The sequence below is a fragment of the Vicia villosa genome, linkage group LG1 (assembly GCF_029867415.1).
Source record: "Vicia villosa cultivar HV-30 ecotype Madison, WI linkage group LG1, Vvil1.0, whole genome shotgun sequence".
NCBI classification, from domain to species: Eukaryota; Viridiplantae; Streptophyta; class Magnoliopsida; order Fabales; family Fabaceae; genus Vicia; species Vicia villosa.
Window position 1 is genome coordinate 16,701,987 of NC_081180.1, and position 21,455 is coordinate 16,723,441.

General features: G+C 31.7%; 1 protein-coding gene across 1 annotated transcript; it reads right to left on the bottom strand.

Moving 5' to 3' along the window:
- Positions 1-10,919: 10,919 nt before the first annotated feature.
- On the bottom strand, positions 10,920-15,812 carry LOC131629737 (mediator of RNA polymerase II transcription subunit 20a-like). The gene is made up of 4 exons (XM_058900514.1): positions 15,662-15,812; positions 15,266-15,587; positions 15,081-15,170; positions 10,920-11,636 (listed from the first exon to the last, which is right to left on the bottom strand). The coding sequence occupies exons 1-4, from the start codon at positions 15,673-15,675 to the stop codon at positions 11,397-11,399; spliced, it is 666 nt and encodes a 221-aa protein (XP_058756497.1). The 5' UTR covers positions 15,676-15,812; the 3' UTR covers positions 10,920-11,396.
- Between the last annotated feature and the right edge of the window lie 5,643 nt (positions 15,813-21,455).

The following is a 21,455-nucleotide window of genomic DNA, read 5'->3' on the forward strand; positions in this document are numbered from 1 at the left end:
TGTCCCGAATAAAAAGATCAAACATGGAAGAGAATTGTATGCGGTTGATTTAAGACTTGTGGAGGTTTTTATCGTGTAGTCGCTATGATTCTATCAAGCTTCTGATAAACCCCATTGAATTTAAATCCGAGTACATCATTCACTCACCATAGATCTTCCTACTAACTTTGATAACATACTTGACAAGTTTCAAGATGGTTATCTTTAACACTTAACAACTAACTTTAATTTCCGCACCTTTACTATACCGCTCTTTATATTACCGCTCTTTATATTACCGCTCTTTATATTTTTCGCTTTATCGCTTTACTTTATCATTTCATCATATTTACCTTCCGTCATTTTCTCTTTGTCCACTTGGACCATACTTTACTTTTTCGCTAAAACACTAATAAATAACCAAAATCTAAAAAATACATAAGGTTCTCTTTGGACTATCGGTTACTATCCCTAGCACTTTGGAGATTCAGACTTATGGACCTAGTACCTCTGGACTCATTCTATTACTATCCTGTGATTGTTCTGTCTGTCTGGCATTGTTCTGTTGTATGTTTATGTGTGCAGGTATTTCCTTGAAAGCCCTTGATGGTTAATTCCAAGGCATTGATATAAGGATTTTACCCGAAAACAGCCGTTACTCTGCCCAATTTTCGTCAGAATCTTAATGTGCTTAATGCAAAGTGGTTCTAAGACAATAAGTTCATCTGGATCCCCAAGTGTAATGTGTTGGTATTGATAAATCCAAAGGATGGGAAAACTACCTTGGCTCTTAATGTCAAGTGTTGGCTTCTTATTCGGTTAGACCGTTTCTTTCCTTAGCTTTTATTTTATGTACTAGGTTAGCCTCTTCATCTCCTCCCATTCTTAAATTTTCAAAATCTTCTCCCTTTTTCCAAAATATTCTTATGTTTGCAATCTTTTCAAAACCTTTTTCTTAAAAATATCTTTCGCCCTTAGTGGCTGTTCTTCAAAAGTTTAGACACCGTTAATTGTCGAAACGAGTGGTTATACCCCACGATTTTGAAATTGATTGATAATAACGAGATCTTTTCCGCGTGAGAGAGCTAGTGGCATACTCGTTGATTTTATCCGAGTTGGCGCCCTTCTTTCATTTGCGATGCGAAGAACTTGTTTGTTCTCATGCTCAAGATCAATGGCTGAGTATTTCTCTCTAACGACAACAAAGTGTTTATTCGTTTTAAAACGTTTTTCCCAAAAGCGGAACTACATTAGCTCTGACTTCTCCATTGCACCGAGGAGGTATGTAGGCCCAAAGCTTAACGCTTTGCCGAGCTTATTTTAAAAATAAAACAAACCCTTTTTAGCACACACAACACAGATTTTCAAAAAGGTTCCCGTGGAGTACCACGGATATGAGGGGTGCTTAAAACCTTCCCCTCATATAATCAACACCCGTACCTGAGACCTCTTTCTTGTTTTAAAAACAAAACTTTGGGTTTTTCGTTCTTTTCCCTTTTCCTTTGAAAAAATAAAGCGCGGTGGCGATTTCAAAACGGAATATTGATTCGAGTCAATCCCATGGCTTCGATGTCAGATTTTCCCCGCTACACTCATATATATATATATATATATATATATATATATATATATTAATACATACATATTTTAAATGATGTGTCAATGAAAATAAATAAGAAGGGACAAGTCTTAGTGGGTCAAATTTGGGGTATGACAACAGGTGATAACTTTAAGATGGGTGTCATGTTATTTTGCACAATCAATTGCTTTCCTGCATACAATAATTTGTCTGGGTACAACGTTAAGGGACATAAATCGTGTCCTATATGTGAATTTGATACATGCCACCACCAATTACAAAATGGAAAAAATATTGTTTATCTTGTGCATCAAAAAAATTTAAGAGGTAATCATACATACTGTAGATTGTGGAAAGCTTTTAATGGAGAGTGGGAGTTTGATATCGCTCCAAAGTACTTAATCGGGAATGAAGTTTATAAAAGATAATAGCACATTAATAGAAACAAAAAAGGCCCGTAGAAAAAATATTTGGAAAAAGAGGTTGATGTTCTTTGATCTTTAATACTGGTCTAGTATTGATGTAAGACAGTGTCTTAATGTGATGCATGTGGAGAAAAATGTATGTGATAGTTTGATTGGAACATTTCTCAACATTAAATGAAAGACAAAAGATACTAAGAAATCCCGTGAAGATATGGTTGTGATGGGTATACGACAAGAGTTAGCCCCAAAAGAAATAAGAAATATAACATATTTCCCCTCAGCATGTCACACTCTATCTAAAATAAAAAAAAGTTTTTGCAATTATTTACAGGATATCAAAGTTCCCCAAGGATACTCATCAAATGTGAAGAAACTTGTGTCAGAGAAGTGTCACAAATTAGTTAGTTTAAATTCTAATGATAGTCGTGACTTAATGCAACAACTTCTACCAATGACTATCTGTGGCATTTTACCAAGAAATATAAGAGTAACTATAACCAGATTGTGCTTATTATTCAATGTTATATGTATTAAAGTCATTGATCTTGTATATTTAGATGACTTGGGTCATGAGGTTGCAATTATCTTCTGTCAATTACAGATGTTTTTCCCTCCATCATTCTTTGACATTATAGTTCACTTAGTTGTTTATCTAGTAATGGATATTAGAATTTGTGGTTCACTTTATTTAGGATGGATTTATCCAGCAGCGTGATACATGATTTTTAAAGGGTACATAAAGAATCATCACCGTTAGAAAGCTTCGATCATTGAACAGTACATCATAGAAGAAATTATTGAGTTTTTTACAAACTATTTGTCAGAAGCGAACTCTATAAAAATTTCTATTTCTCGTCATGATGGTAGAGTTACTCAAGGTTTAAATGTTAAGATTTTTGGTCGAAATGTTGTTCTTCAAGCACATTTGTATATATTGAATAACATTCATGAAGTTCAACCTTACTTGATCACTAACAAAAGTCTTATAAAGGAAAACTTCTCCAGGATGAATGAAAGATGGTTGTTGATAGAGCATAACAAAACTTTCATAAATTGGTTTAACGATAATGCTTCTAAAGAGACTAGTGCATGAAAGATAATTAAACGGTTGTCACGTATGCCTAAGTTTAATGTAATTACTTGCAGTGCATACAACATTACTAAATTTTTATTCTATACAATATCAAAGGATGATCGTAGTACTGTGCAAAATAGTGGGGTTATGATTGAAGTTAGATTCATGTACTTTTCTAGTTCCAAAGATAACAATCATGTACTAGCATCTAAAGCATACTTTGGGATTATTGAGGAGATTTTAGAGATTGAATATTTTGCTTTTAAAGTGCCTTTATTTAAGTACAAATGGATTGATAATAACACTCGTGTAGGAACTGATGAATTAGGATTCACATGGGTTGATCTTCGAAAGACAACTAATAAGAACGAACCATTCATCATGGCAACCCAAACAAAAAGAATTTTATGTCACTGATCCTTCAAACACTAGATGGTCAATTGTTCTTCACGAAAAATATCTTCCGGATAATACTGATAAAAATCAAGATTTTAATTATGAGACTCGTTGTTTCGCAACACATGTACATCGTTCATCTTAAGAAAATTATTCCGATGATGTTCATGCTATTCGTCGTGATCATAAAGAAGGGATATGGGAAACTCGTAAGTAAATGTTTTATATCACTTAGTAATTTATAATTATGCATTTTACTCTTTTTTATTCCTTTTACTAAAGATTTAAAGTTGCTGTTGATTATCCTAATTGGTTTCTAATGTTGTTCAAATTATAGGTGTTTAACGACCAGTGACCAATCTTAGCATAGAACTTTTGGACAACCTACAAAACTTTCCATTTTGGTTGTTGCTTTTGTTGTTTAATCATTTATTTATGTTTTATTGTAAAATTATAAGATGTGTGTCATTTTGACTTTGCGTTTGGTGTAAACAATGAATATTTTTGGTATAATATTTTTGTTTGAGAAATTGGAAAAAAGTACAATGCTTTTGTTTCATAAATTTACAAAATGTATAATATTTCTATTTTAAAGATCTATAAATTATAGTTCTATATTCTGTGATATGGTTCTGTAATACATGTACAAACAGAAGTATTAAAAAAAATAATGTTATCCCCTCAATTTTTACTAATAACTGAGGTAACAACAATGAGTTATTACCTCGGTTTTACACAACACCAAGAGTTAATATTGAACACACCATTCAATTATGAAAATAATAAAAATGTAGATGTTGGAGTTCAAGCCCATGTGCAGATAACTTTACCCCTCGATTTTTTTAATAATCGAGGGGTAAAGTGAAAGTTTTTCATGACATCCTTTGTTACCTCGCTTCTGTAGTCGGGGATTAATACATTTTGCGTCTGAAGTTAAATGTATTTTTGTAGTAGTGCGTGAACATCAAGTATACAAGCTTATGAAGGCCTTTTACGGCCTTAAGAAGGCTCCTAGAGCCTAATACAACAAATCGGAATCTTATCTTGCACCAAATGATTTTTTGAAATGTCCATATGAACACATATTATTTATAAAGAAGAAAGAGAAATTTGACATTTTAATTGTGTGTGTTTATGTAGATGATCTTATATATGCTAGTAATGATAAGTCGATGTTTCAAGAGTTCAAAACTATGATGGTGAAAGAATTTGCAATGACTGGCCTAGGCAATATGAAATGTTTTTCGGGCATTGAATTTTTGCAAGGTTGCAATGGTATCTTCTGTAACAATCCAAATCTACCCCGCAATTAACAGGAAAATCAGAGTGCAAAACCTTAAAATAATCTGAACGAAATGATTCGAGGTGTCACATTTAAACAACTAATATCACATTCACATATCATGCTCATTAACATGGATACATAACATGCATATAGGAGGGTAATATCTCATGCATTAATCATCAATTATCCGGGAAGTACTCACATCGCAGCGGAAATCAAATATTAACAAGAAATCTAAGTCATAAACATCAAGGCCAACATGGCACAATATATCCAACAAATCTCAACATAACATAATGACGAAATCCAACAAGGAATAAACAACAAGAAACAAGACATAAGCAAGTAATCCGACATCCCCCCAAGTGCTACGTATCAGAGCATCGACACACCGACTCGAGCTATAAGGCACAAGACTACTCCTCGTCATTACCTGCACGTTACCAACGGTGGGTAACATTCAAACAGAAGGAGTGAGATATCATTCATTATAAAGAAACGTATGATAATATTCAAAGCGGAGAATAAATCGTACATTGGTCACCACTTTTCGACGTATATCACTTACTACAATTCACATCATTCAACGTCTTACCAACAACAATAATGTCAATCTCAATTAAGGCACACATAGTCAATTATCACATATGATCAACGAACGCAACCATCACCTCAACACAGGTTAACATTCATGTTATGCACACACAAATATCCAATTATGACTCATCATACGACTTCACTTATGCAACTCGAACAATGCAAATGCATGTGGTACCATTGGAGTAAATTCCGTCTCAAACAGTTGCCATTGGGTCATCTCAAACAATTGCCACAAGGGTTGTCTCAAACATTTACCACAAGGGCCGTCTCAAACAATACAATGAATGTGACTCAATGATGCACATTCACAATCACGCTTAAAAGACATAATCGACTCGAACAACATATTCCACTTAAACAACATGATCAACTTAAACGACATAGTCAATTCCGAACATCCAACGTCAACAACAATTCAATTCAAGAATGAGAGTCCAAAAGAAATTCTAAGTATATTCCTAACATATACCAAGGAAAGACAGCAATTAAAGCTTCACGAAGGTTCAAACGACATATAGAAAAAAGTTACGGTTCAAAAGATACATCATTTCAAAGTTTGAACAAGTTTTGTAACACAGGGTCCGCTTAGCGGCCTACTAGCGCGCTTATGCCCCTAAAGTTCCATCGCCCCTCTTCACGCGACGCGTGGCATAAACTTTTGCGAAACAGGTTCCGCTTAGCGAACTTTCATAACCCCGCTTAAAGCGAAGGGGTCCAGAGGCGAATCACTAAACAAGGTCCGCTTAGCGGACTAGCTCTGCTTAGCGGAGGCGCGATTGTGCAGAAAAACAAATAGCAGTAACAGACCTGCACAACCTCACTTCCAACTCTCAAAATCACCACTAAACAACAATTGAACAGGTATAAACACGAAATCTATCATTATTCATCAGCAAACATCAATTACAACACATTTCCAAATCAAGATTCATGCATTTGGTCACAAACCCTAAGTTCTAAACACAAATTCCATGGATACAATCATACAATCAAATCCCACCGATAATATTATCATACATCCCTTTAGCATAAAAGAGTCCCACCCTTACCTTAGGTTTTGGATTGAAGCCAACTCTATCTTCAACCTTGAGATTCTCCTCTTCTCTCCTCTCTTTTCTTCTATTCCTAATTTTGTGAAAATGAACTTCTAACCTCTAATCCTCTAAAACCCTTGTTTTGGTTAAACATTACTACCTTTTTAATTACTAATGGGCCTTAAATAACACCCTACACTTACTAATGTTAACTCAAGCGCAATAACTAAAAGCTTCTCTAACTTATATTATTTATTACTAAAACCCAACAATTAGCACACACACACACACACACACACACACACACACACACACACACACACACATCTCATAAGCATACAATTAACACATAATTAATTAAATAAAACACATAACACAATATGGCATAATTAAATAAAACACACAAACTAAAAATGGGCGTTACATCTTCATTGGGCAAAAAATATATATTAAGGATATGTTAAACACATTTAACATATCTGATTGTATTCCTGTGAAGAGTCTTATAGTTCCAGACAACAAGTTACTAAAAGAAGATAAGAGAGTGAAGGTTGATATGACTCTATTTAAGCAACTTGTGAGAAGTCTTATGTACCTTACAACTACAAGACCAGATATTGCATATTCTATCAGTTTGATAAGTCGCTTTATGGAAGAGCCAAAAGAGAGTTACTTCTTGGCAACAAAGCGTATTTTAAGATAACTACAAGGCACCTAAAATTTGGGAATCGTCTATGAGGCTGGAGGAAACAAAGAATTAATTTCTTATACTGGCAGTGATTACGCAGGAGACCTTGATGATAGGATAAGCACTTTAGGTTATGCTTTCTTGTTGGGAGGTGGTGTGATTTCTTAGGTGTCAAAGAAACAGTCGGTTGTTGGCTTATCTACAACAGAAGTAGAGTCTATTGCAGTCACGTTATGTGCATGTCAATGTGTTTGGTTGAGAAGAGTGTTAGAACATCTAAGTCATTGTCTAAAAGTAGCTACAATGGTGTTTTGTGATAATGTCTCAACAATTAAATTATTCAAAAATCTAATTTTACATGGAAGAAATAAACATATTGATGTTCAAATTCTTTTTTGAGAAATTTATGTAATGATGGTGTTATTGAGTTGAATTATTGCATAACAAGAGATCATTTGGCAAACATCATGATAAAACCACTTAAAATTGAAGAATTTTATCATTTGTTAAGTGCTCTAGAAACGCTTGATGAGTTTGAGATAAACTGTTGCAAGGAAATGCAATTTAAGTGAGAAATTGTTGAATAAATCAATTGAGTTTAGAATTATTTATATTGTTTTCTTTTTTAATTAATTGTTGTTGCTTTCAATTCTTATTCTCTAGCACGCATTTATGTTAGTGTGGAGTCAATTTTCTATTTTTTTTCCAGGTAGTCAGTTGTTTTGTTAAGTCTATAAACTTAGTCCTTTTAATTTTGGGTCATGCTAACGAGTGCCCCAGGGGCACTCTTTAAGCATTCTAAATAAAGAAAATATTCTTTCAAAAGTTCACCATTTCAATTTTCGATGCATTAGTTACGTATATTTCCAAGAAAAACTTACTTTTTAAAGCTATTAAAGAGTGCCCCTGGGGCACTCGTTAGCATTTCCCTTTAATTTTTAATAAGGATCGCATAACATAACCGTTCGTCTGTGTTAACACTCCCCGGCCGAAACAAAACTATCATTAATCTGATTCTTCAAATAGGCATCTAACATCACTAATTTAGAATTCTTTCAAAAATCCAAAGAAAATTATATGTTGTGCCAAATACCAAAATGCCGTTATTGCTCTACTATTGTGCCACATGGATGGTTTCTCCATCCAACTTCTCTTTCTTTCTTACATTTTCTTGTTTGTTTCAAATTCACAAATAAATATATTTAATAAAATAAATTTATTTCACTTTATCAATGCATATACCTACTTTTACTATACATTGTCAACTTATTCATCGATACATGTATAATATATTATTAAAATATTTTATTTCAATTTTCTCTTTCTTCATAAATTTCAAATTCAAATTATATTCCTCTACTCTTAACGAATTAATATATCTTCCTATCTTTTATTCTTATTTTTAAATATTATTTTCTTTTTTATATTAATAAGATTTTTCTTTAATTTTTCTCATACTTTTTTCATTCAAATTTTTTTAGCTTCTATTTTTCACATATTTTATAACAAAATTATATTTTTTTTTTATTAAAAAATCTTATTGATATAAGTGTTTTTACCGGTACCAGACATTTTTTTATACATTCAATTTTTTTCCGGGTACCGAAATTTTTTCTATACATTCAATTATTATTTCTTCACGGGTACCAGATATTTTTCAATATATCTTCCTCTACTCCTAATGAATTAATATATCTTCCTATCTTTTATTCTTATTTTCAAATATTATTTTCTTTTTTACATTAATAAGATTTCTCTTTAATTTTTCTCATACTTTTTTCATTCATAACTTTTTTAGCTTCTATTTTTTATTACATTTTTTTTAGCTTCTATTTTTTATTACATTTTTTTTAGCTTCTATTATTCACATATTTTATAACAAAATTATATTTTGTATTAAGAAATCTTATTGATCTAAGTGTTTTTACGGGTACCAGACATTTTTTTATACATTCAATTTTTTTTACGGGTACAAAAATTTTTTTATACATTCAATTACTATTTTTTCACGGGTACAAGACATTTTTCAATATATCTTCCTCTACTCCTAATGAATTAATTTATATTTCTATCTTTTATTCTTATTTTCAAATATTATTTTCTTTTTTATATTAATAAGATTTCTCTTTAATTTTTCTCCTATTTTTTTCATTCATAATTTTTTTAGCTTCTATTTTTTATTACATTTTTTTAGCTTCTATTATTCACATATTTTATAACAAAATTATATTTTGTATTAAAAAAATCTTATTGATCTAAATGTTTTTACGGGTACCAGACATTTTTCTATACATTTAATTATTTTTTTTACGGGTATCGGACATTTTTCTATACATTCAATTATTATTTTTTCACAGGTACCAGACATTTTTCTATACATTCAATTACTATTTTTTTATGGGTACCAGACATTTTTCTATATATACATTCAATTATTATTATTTTTAACGGGTACCAGACATTTTTCTATTAAAAAATATACATCTAAAACAAATGCGCGTCCCGTACCAGAACCCGTGCGAACGCACGGGTTTGTTCCTAGTTAGCGAAAAAAAAACCGAATCAACAAACACTCGAGTCCCAATGTCTACATCAATGGCTTGATCAACCAACCACATAGTAAGAAATATCAACATCAAAAGAAAAAAGCGATGACTCCTCCGGCCGTATTGGGTATCATGAAGAGAGAAAGTGAAAATAAGAGCAGATGCGACTAGGATTTTGGGTTCAAATTGCGATGGTACATCGTGTGAGAATATGAATTCAATTGATGATAAACGGGAAGAAAATGAGAATATGGATGGAGAAGACAAATTTGATGGATGGTGAATTGAAGAAAATGATAATATGGAATTTGAGAAGGTTGAGGAGAAAAAAAACATTTTTTGTTTTTAATGTATTGAAAGTTCTCTAGAAGAAATCTTTGTTTTCTGAGTCCATTTTCACACTTGGTTCAAATGGATAGGGTCTGTTTGGTTCAACGGAAGGGAGGGAAGGGATTTTAATAAAGGGGAGGGGAGGTGAAGTGATGTATTTTAATTAAATGTATGTTTGGTTCAAAAGAGGGGGAGGGGAAGGAGACATTTTAATCAAATATATGTTTGGTTCACAAGGGGGAGGGGAGGGGTTTTAAAACTACTTTACATTTTTATCCTTAAAATATTATAACACTCTTACTAAATAAAATAAAAACAAAATAATATTCACCAAAAAAAATTTTATCAACTCATGAACAACATAGATAATCACAAATAAAATATTTAATATTTCAAATACTCAAAAATATATTAAAATGTAAATAAAATATTGATAAATGCCATAAAATCATTATGTTATCAATCTTCAAATGAATCATTTTCTCATCTTGATGATCCATCTAATCTCATAAAATATTTATAAAATTCACATGAAAAAAAAAGTTGAGTCATAGTAATTAAATAATAGAATTGTCGTTAAAAAATATGAAAATTTTAATAAAATAATAAATTAACATATAATATTTACTAAGGACAATTTATTTACTAAGGACAATTTATGATTATAATAAAAAAATGAGGATAATTTTGTCAATATAACAAAAATAGATTTTAACATAACTCCTCTCCCTCCCCTCCCCTCCAAATCCCTCCAATTCGGAGGGAACAAAAAACTCCTCTCATAGCGATTCAGATTACCTCCCCTCCCCTCCCCTCATAAAAAATTGAACCAAACACAATTGGTTTAAAATATTCCCTCCCCTCCAAAACCCCCCAACCAAACAGACCCTTAACATTGGTTCAAATTCAATAATGTGAAATTTCAAATCAACAGTAAGATCCTTCATAATTGAAACAATATCACATGCTTGAGAAAAATGGCTTATCTGAATAGAATCAATGTATGATATGAATAAGTATTAAAATATGGTATGTTAGTTTTTGTTACATCAAGTTCTGTCTCCCAAGGAGGTTTTCCATTGACTTGTTAGATGTAGCTGGAGTAAACCATGGATAACTTAGAGACAGTAGGCTTTTAGCCGCATTCACATGGTCAAAATGTTATAAATCGTTCGATCATGATCGAACCGTTCAAATAAATAGATTTATTTTTTAATTTATAGTTTTTAAATTAAAACTGTCCAATCTTAATAGGATAGCTACCGACACATGAATGTGTGACTGCAGTTGATTTTGACTGCAGTAAAACGCCATCCATGTTTTAACCAAATAAACAGGACACATAGGTTTAATTCTTTCAGACAAATTTTAGTTGGTTATAACTTATAACGGCATGTTTCTAAATTGGTCCTAACTAACTGACATATATGTTGCCATTTACTTAACTGGTCCAAAGTACTTAACTTCTTAACTGCACTGACTGCACTGATGCAATTAACTGGGTCAATGCAGCAGCATACTGAACAGCTGTGTGTTGAAAACTGTAACTGTCTGAGAGCCCATATTCCGCAAATATTGGTTCTGCTCGCACGAATTGACCGGGCAATGATTTTTTTAACAGCACTTGTCGCCATATTTCAATGAACTCTTCAAGAATTGGCTTCGCGTTTTCAATTGAAGAAATAGGCAGATACTCAACCTGCAGAGAAAATAAAACCAAACTTAAAAACAAGTATCTAAGGAAGCACGGTTACTCTCAGTTTAACATCTATGAAGATGTCATGCATAATAAGAGCATTGAATATTTTAAATTCAGAGTGAAAGTATAACCAACAAAAGCAAAACTAAATAAGCTTGCTCCATCTTCTCCTACAAATAGTGAATATCAAGTTGAGTTGAGGTTCCAACCTGAAATTGATAGTGAATATCAAGAGTATCTAAGTATAAAGCAGCTCAACAGGCATTGTCCTCATCAGCTATTGTTGCTCACACGGGTAATTCTACTGTTTGTTTCTCTCACTCAACGTCTATTGGACTATGGATTTTAGATTCTACTGCATCTGATCACTTAGCTTAGTTGGTAATCCATCTCTCTTTTCTAAATTATCTCCTCCTAAAACACCTCACACCATTACTCTTGCTAACAAGTCTAAGGCGCATGCATCTGGTGTTGGTCACACTTCACCTCTTCCATCTTTATCCTTAAACTCAGTATTATTTGTACCTATTAGTCCCTTCAATTTAATTTCAATCAGGTCATCTTACTCGTAGTTTGAACTGCTTTATAATCTCATGGCATCATACAACAATCTAGTTGTCCACATAAACCGCAACAAAATGGTGTGGCTAAACGTAGTATTGTCAAATTGTTGATACCACCTGGACACCGTTGATAAATGTTAAGGCATCTTTAAAAGTTGGGGTGACGTTGTTCTTACGACATGTTATTTAATTAATGGCATGTCATCTTCTATTACGGGTAATAAAATTCCCAATTTGTTTTGTTTCCACGGGAACCCCCTTTATATTGACCCCCCTCGGGTATTTGGTTCCACCTGTTTTGTACATGATCTTATAAGTTGTCTGCATGGGCGGTCAAATGTGTTTTTCTTGAGTATTCTCAAGTTCAAAAGGGATATCGGTGTTATTGTCCTAAGTCCTAACACACATTGTATCATTGTGTCTGCAGATGTCACATTCTTTGAGGATACTATGTTCTTCGTGCCAACAGGTAGTTCAGATTTAATACCACCTCCGGCATTCGCAATTCATCTCTTGATGTTCCTCAGGTTTTAGAACAAGTGTCTTCCTCACAGGTTGATCACAGGTATGGTGTTATTTATGAGCCTCATAGAGCTTCAGAGGTTCTCCTTCCACCTAATCCTCGTGAATCAACTCCTACACTACTCTCTTCTCCTACTACAGTCCCACCTATCATTTGGCTGACTAAGCCACTGCACTTCGTAATAGGCTGACTAAGCCACTGCACTTCGTAATAGGCTGACTAAGCCACTGCACTTCGTAAAGGTAAACGATCCACTATCAATCCATATCATATTTATAATTTTGTAAGTTACCATAGGTTACCTTCCTGTCATCCTGTCATTCTGTCGTTGTTTCTGCCTTCTGCCTTGTCTTCTATTACCATTCATATCCAGGAGGCATTATCTCATCCAGGATAGAGATAGGCAATGATCGATGAAATGACAGCTTTGGAATTCAATAGTATATGGACTCTTGTTCCTCGTCCTACTGGAAAGTCTTACTAGAAAATCTACAGTGGGTTGTCGATAGGTTTTCACTGTCAAAGTTGGGCCCGAGGAGCATATGGATAGATTGAAGGCCCGATTGGTGGCAAAAGAATATACTCAGATTTATGGCTTGAATTATGGTGATGATTTTTCTCCAATTGCTAAAATGGCATCAGTTCGTTTGTTCTTGTCTATGGCTGCCATTTGCTGTTGGCCTCTATACCTACTCGATAACAAGAATGTCTTTCTACATGGTGATTTAGAATAAGAGATTTATATGAAACAACCCACCTTTATTCAACAATTTAGTATGATTTGGTATGAAGCAAATCACTTGGTTTTCTTTAAATCCTCGTTTTTGAATGAGATGATTTACCCTGTAGTGTATGTAAATGATATTGTCATTACAGGTGATGATGAAGAGGGCATTAAACAACCAAAGCAACAGTTGTTTACACATTTTTAAACCAAAGATTTTGGTCGGCTGCGGTACTTTCTTGGAATTGAATTTGCTCAATCAAAAACAAGTGTTGTTATTTCTCAGAGAAAATATGTTCTTCTGTAAAAGAAATGAGCCCCTATTTTACTTGAGAATCAAAGAATCATTCATGAGTGTGAGTTTTAATGGAAACAAAGCATTACTGTATTATACCCTTCTATCCATCAGATTTAGAGTTAAGGTTTTTAGAAATAATTAATAATAATAATAATAATAATAATGGCATTGGGTACGCCAAGATATTAAGGCTCTGTTTGGTAAAACTAGTTGATAGCTGGTAGCTGATGACTTATAGCTGATAGCTGATGACTGATAGTTGATAAATTAACTTGAGTGTTTGGTAAATTAGTTGTTACATGTTGGACTTCTTCTAAGGGAAGTTATAGGCAGCTATGAAGAAGTTATTATGGTAATTATCTTATGGGTCATGCTAACATGTGCCCTAAGGGCACAGGTTAAGGATACTATAATTAGAAAAAGTTAAATGTAATTAAATATAATAACGTCAAATTTAAAGTTTCGATACATTGAATGCACGCGTTCCAATAAAATATTTCTATAAATATTTCATTAACTTGTGCCCTTGGGGCACATGTTAGCTTTTCCTTAGGAATAAATAGGGAAAGGATAGGAGAAACAGATGATGATGGCATAGTTATTGAATGGTTTTGTGTGGGAAAGACCAAGCTCTCTAATTCTTGGAGGGAGAGACCAAGACTCTCAAATCTCTAGGGTTAGGTTATGTGTGTATTATGCATTATTTTTATTGTTTGTAATTAAAAGTCAATTTCTACCATTAATTTGTATGTTGCTACCAGTTTCTATCAGACATCTGAGGGGAGTAACTTGAGAATGAAATAGTCTAAGGAAGAAACTATGGTGGGTTTACCTTATAAGTAATGATTTCAAATATCAATATACTTAAAGTCTAAAGGTATATTATTCAAGAGAAACATAAAATACTCTTGACGATGTATACGCCTATTGAGATCAGACTATTGTGATCAAAAGAGGGCTAAAGATAAAAATCAGAGTTATTAATCCTAGAAAACGAAGCAGAGTGGCCCACCCTAAAACTGGGATAGCGGATAACAGGATAACCGCTATTTGACTAATTTTTGGACTAATTATATGAATAATAACTATAAAACGTAAAACTAAATTAACAAAATACTCATAAGAGACTTGATCAAATTTCAAAGCACAAAGCTTAATCAAAAACACTTGATCAAATTTCAAAGCACAAAGCTTAATCAAAAACACTTGATCAAATTCAACATCTCTTAATCAAAAACATTTATGAACAATAACTATTAACTTGTTATTACTCTTAATCAATTTCAACAACTCTTAATCAAAAACATCTACGAATAATAACTTTAAATGTTGTTACCTCCATTAAAATGCCCCTTAGATTTTCAGTTTGATTAGGAATAACTTTAATCAATCTCAACTGAAAATCACCCAGTTTATACTGCAAACCCTGCACCATCATCACAAGTCACAACAACAATCAAGTTACGTATATAGTAAAATTGGAACAAAATAACTGCAAAATTGGAAGAAGAAAAAATAAACCTCAAAATTAAGGACAACTTTAGATTTGTAAGATTGGAGTTTCTCCATGATAGTTAAGATTGAAGAATCGGCCTCAACAACAAGCTTATGGCCGCGAATAATGAAGTAATATTTATCAGGCTGTTCCATGAGCGAAATTCCGAGAAAATCGCGAGGGAATTCGGCACTCATTGATTGGTCTCGTACATTAGGTCTGTAAAAAGTGAGGGTGGATTTCCATCTTCCTTCTTTGACGCCGCTGAAAGTGTCGACGCATTGGGAGATTTCGTTCAGTATGTGGCTGTTTGTTACCGATCCTTGGCTTGGTTGCCAGTGAAGAATCCTGAAACACCGTTTTCATTTTAGTTTAAGCAGAAAATGAGAGAGAATAAATGGGATTGGGATCAGTGATCATACCATCTGACGGGCATGTTGAGGTTCTGGTTAGAGCCGGTGACGGTGCTGGAATCCAATTTCGACCCACCTTGAAGGCAGTTGTTTTACAATGGCTGATTTAACAAACAAGAGTTACTTATGGAAAAATCTACGTGGCACTCGACACCTGTAAATGGCAACACCCCCACTTATTTTCCTTTTAATAATGTCAAAAGTATTCCTTTTATGGTCTATAATTTAATGTTTTATTATGAATGAGATTTTGCTTAAATTTATTTTCTTTTATCAGCTAATTGTATCAGATCTTACTCCCTAATAGGTAGGGGTATAAATGGATTCAATTTACACTGGTTTTTGATTAAAAAAATTGTCTAAATCGATTCAGTCTGGATTACTTTTTAATTAAAAAAATTAATAACAAACTTGTGCATTCTTACGGGTTCTAGTTTGGTAGGCGCATTAGTTTATCTAATATATTTATTTTAAATAAAAACAAAATTTGAATCAAATTTTTTTTATCATAAATACCATTTTTCGTATATAAAAATATTTAAATCAATAATAATTTTTTTCTGTATAAAAATATTATTTATGTTTAGGTATCATTTAGAAAAATATCTAGATCAATAGTAAATTTTCGTATATAAAAATATTTAAATTAATAATATTTTCGTATACAAAATTTTGTGGATCACAAATATCATTTTTCATATATAAATATATATAGATCATTAATAGATTTTCCCCATATATACAAATATTATTTATGTTTAAGTATCGTTTATAATAATATCTTAATCAATTATAAATTTTCGTATATAAAAATATTTAGATCAATAATAGTTTTTTTCCCGTATACTTTTTTTGAATAAAAGTTTTTTGGATCATAAATACCATTTTTCATATATAAAAATATTTAGATCATTCATAGATTTTTTTTCATATATTAATATTATTTATGTTTAGATATCGTTTACATAAAAATATTTAGATCAATAATAGTTTTTTTCCCGTATACCTTTTTAGAATAAAATTTTTTTAGATCATAAATATCATTTTTTTTCGTATATAAAAATATTTAGATCAATAGTAGATTTTTTTTTCCGATATACAAATATTATTTTTGTTAAATTACAATCGAATAAGTAATACAATTTTTTCTCTTATATATATATATATATATATATATATATATATATATATATATATATATATATATATATATATATATATATATATATATTTCTCCTATTTACATTGATAGCATATATTTGTGAAATGACATCAATAATAAATAATTTTTCTAATATTTAATTGTACAAACATTATTTTAATTGTATAAATTTCATTAATGACATATATTAATATAATAATATTCTGAATCATATAAATTAAAGTTAATGATAAGTGACACACATTTTTGTATTTTATTCAATAACACACCTTTTTAAGTATATTTTTAAATTCATTTTAATTGAAATATTTTTTAAAACTAAAATTATTATTATTTTCTTAAAAAATATTTTATCTTAAAATAAAAATTATTTCAAATTATATTTCTTCGTTATTAATATTCAATTACTAAAGTTAATTTTTATAATTAAATACTATTTTAAATGTACATTAACAATCATTTAAAATGGTCATAAATTTTTTTTATTAAAAAGATAATGTATTGGAATATTTTAATTAATAATTTATTAGAAATAATAATAATAATAATAATAAAGTAATAAAAAGTGAAAAGTGAGTTGGAAAGTGAAAAAGTAGAAAGTGAAAAGTGACTTAGAAAGTGAAAAGTGACTTAGAAAGTGAAAGTGAGTTGGAAAAACCAACAAAAGACATTGTTTGCCACCAAATTATTATTTTAGACTAAGATAACAAAAGAGTATTTTTGTGATTTCCAGAACATCAACTTTTTTTATATTATAGATAGATTTCTAAATTGATAATATCTTTATTGTTTTGTTTTGATTCAGTTTGTTTTGGTTTGATTGATCGGTTTCAATCACTCTTTTTTTTTTCAAATATTTTAATAATTTGTGTATCTCCGCTATCATATTTTTCAATGTATTTTATGCTATTATCTTAAAGAGAAATGCTAACGAGTGTCCCCATGGCACTAGTTAAGAGATTAAAAAGATAAATTGGACATTCTTTAAGAAATTAAAAAAAAGATTAAAAAATAAGTTTTTTTTTTTAAATATGGGTATTCAATGCATTGAAAAACAGAAATAATTAATTTTTCTAAAATGTATAATGATTTAATAGCGATATATTTTTAAAAAAAATGTAGAATCATGCATTTTTATATAATAATATAAATGACATTATAAAAATATGTAGTGTGGGTATGGGGCGGGTTGGGTAGTAAGGTACTCGTGCCCGCACCCATACCCGCATATTTTAATGGGTAATTACCCGTGCCCGTGCCCATACCAATTTTTATGGGTACTTACCCTACCCGATATGGGGTTTTTTGTGGGTACCCACTGGGGATGGGCCAAATTGCCATCCCTAGATAGCCTTATTCGCATAGTTAGTGATTCTAAGAGTGATGTTTCTTTCGTTGCACAAACAATGGTATCTATTGATTCACAATCCCTCCCCTTTCTCATGATTACATCGGCCACAAAGTTGTGTCGTTGACCGATGATTCTGATAGGAAAAAAAGTATCTTGAATTTTTCTTGATGAGAAAGCTTATTCCGTAGATTCTTTCGCTGTCGTCTTATTAGATAATGACGTTGATGAGGGTCACATTGAGGTTCATATGCCCCCCGCTTGTTTTATCTAATGTAGTAATACTAGTTGCTAAGTTGATGAGAGAATGTGTTGGGGATTTCGTCTAAGTTTACCAGCGAACCCGTTGACGTTGAAATTAAGACCCACCTGGAGTATCGAGGTAGGCTGGACGTAGCTTCTTGGGTGAAGCTCGGAGAGCATTTTAAAGTTGATGAGTTGTCTCGGAGTATCATAATGTTGGTGGAGTTGTCTGATGCAAGCAAGTAGGGTTAGGTGGGTGCATAAGTTGGGGGGACCCCGTTTATTCTAAATTCCGAAATGACCATTGATGATGTCAGGATCAGGGTCAAAGACCCTTTGGATTGGTCGATTTTTCCCATGGGTTTGGAAAAAAGAATATGTATCTTGTAATTTGTATGAGGTGACTTTTACACCTTGTGTCATGTGGAGTGGGTTTGCATTGATTTGGGCCTCACTAATTTGCCCTTTGGTTGGCCCAGAACAATTTCAATGATCGTACCATCTGACGGGCATCTTGAGGTTCTGGTTCGAGCCGGTAACGGTGCTGGAATCCAATTTCTCCCCACCTTATCTACCCTACCACCTTGAAGGCATTCGTTTAACTATGGCTGATTTAACAAAAAAGAGTCGCTTAAGAAAAATCTATGTGGCACCTGACACATGTAAATGGCAGCACCCCACTTATTTTAATAATGTTAAAAATATTCCTTTCATTATCTATAATTTAATATTTTATTGTGAATGAGTTCTTGCTTAAATTTATTTTCTTTTATAAGTTAATTGCATTAGATCTCTACTCCTAATAGGTGGGAGTATAATCGATTCAGTTTCGACTAATTTTTTATTTAGAAAAATTTTAATTGATAATATCTTTATCTTTCCAGTTTGGTTGATTGGTTTCAATCACTCTTTTTTTTAGATATTATATTAATTTGTATGCTTTATGCTATTATAATTTTTAATGTATTTTATGCTATTATTTTTTTAAAGGAAAATGCTAACGAGTCAGGTTGAGAGATTAAAAAGGCAAGTTGGATATTTTTTAAGAGATTAAAAAAATAAGTTTTTTAAAAATATATGTGTATTCAATGCATTGAAAACAGAAATAATTAATTTTTCTAAAGAATATTGTGTGTATTCAATTCATTTAACATAAAATATTTTTTTATTTGGAATTTTTAATCAGTGCCTCGGGGGCACCGATTTGCATGGCCCTTTTTTAAATAATACATTTTTGCTATGTTCTGAAATAGAATAGGATGTAGTCGGTTAGTTCAAAGTCCTGAACCAGTGGTGTTAATCTCCAATATGGTGGCGCAGAGGTGGATCTACAAAGTTAACACTCCAACACTCAAGTCAGTTCAAGATTCAAAATGAATATGGTGAAAGTGGAAATCAGAAAGTGTATCTTGTATTTCATATGAGATGACTTTTATACCTTAGGTCAAGTGGAGTGAATTTACATTGATTTGGGCCTCGGCGATTTGAGCCTTTGGTCGGTGCAGAATAGTTACCCCAAAGGCTTGTCAAGGTCCTTAACATTTGTGGTTGGCCTCCAAGGAAGTTGTCTGATTCGAACCAAAAACAAAATGTACGAATTCAATTCAAAAAGTGGTGGGGAACAAGCTCATTAAATGCATTTCCATCATTTAAACGTTTCACTACTTCTTTTTGACCCGTGGGTCAAAATGACTAGTAAGGGCAAGGCGCCCCTTAGAGTGCACTTGAGTTTGTTTACGTTTTCAAGGGAAAAAGTTTGGTCGTTGATTTTGTAATTTCTTTTTACAACTGATTTGGTTCGTTTAATTATTTTCGCCTATATACATGAGTGGTTAAGCAACGAGGAAAGTTTTCACAATCCTTGACATTCAATTTCATTCATAAGTGTTTCTTATTAACAAGTGTTTTCTTCTCTTCCTTCCTAAAAGCACCTATCACAGCAGTTGTAGCTCTTAACTCAAAGCATCTATCTTTCTTTATTTATTTGCTTCCTCAACCTCGCCTATCTAGGTACCCTTCTCAACTCACATATTTATCTTCAGCATTTTTTATTCTTTGGTCAAATGAGTGATAGTCATATTCGCATAGTTAGTGATTCATAGTTTACTGGTATGTTAGTTTAAGTTACAAAGTTTATTAGACTCTGAAAAATGATATAGTTTATTGGTATGTTAGTTTATGTTACAAAGTTTATTGGGTGAAATCTATGTACACCATACCACTTTATGTGAAATCCATTTCTAAACTAAATCGATTTGAGTTTCTCTCCCACATAGCTATGTAGTTAAAGGAAACTATGGATAATTTGGAGAGAAAAATATAATAATAAACTTAGGATCTATTTATTTTGTAAATAAACACATTTCCAATAAGATTTGACATTTGTGTATTAGATGTGTATATAGGAGTGTGCATAGTAGATTATTTTTAGAAACTAAAGCATAACTATTTTCAAATCATTTAAATAATTTTGACTTATACCATAATCACATTTTAATCAAAATTGGATATATAACCGATTATAAATTTAGTTATGTTATATAACTATTTTTTTTAAATCCAATTTGAAAATATTTTTTATTTTGAAAATTAAAAGAGTTATAATTGAATTAAAATATTTGGATTAACTTTAAATTTTGAATAATAACCGAATTATAACCGAGTCTAAAAATAATTTAACCGATTAATAACCATTTAATTATATTTGGATTACATGGATGGATAACCAACCATTAATAACTAAACTGTTTAATAACTATTTAATTATAGGGAATTTCTCATTGCACCCATATAGGGTGGAAAACACTCCTGAAAACCCCAAAATACCCTTCGGATATGCATTTCCGAAGGCATCATTTTCTCATTTTCAAATATTTCGGATATGCATATCCGAAAACACCCATATTTAAACTACAAATAAATATTTCGGATATGCATGTCCGAAAATGCCATGAAGTAGTTTCGGATATGCATATTAGAAATATTCTCTGATTCTTCATTTTTAAAAACAACAACATTACATTGTTACAATAGGATCATTGTAGTTTCTA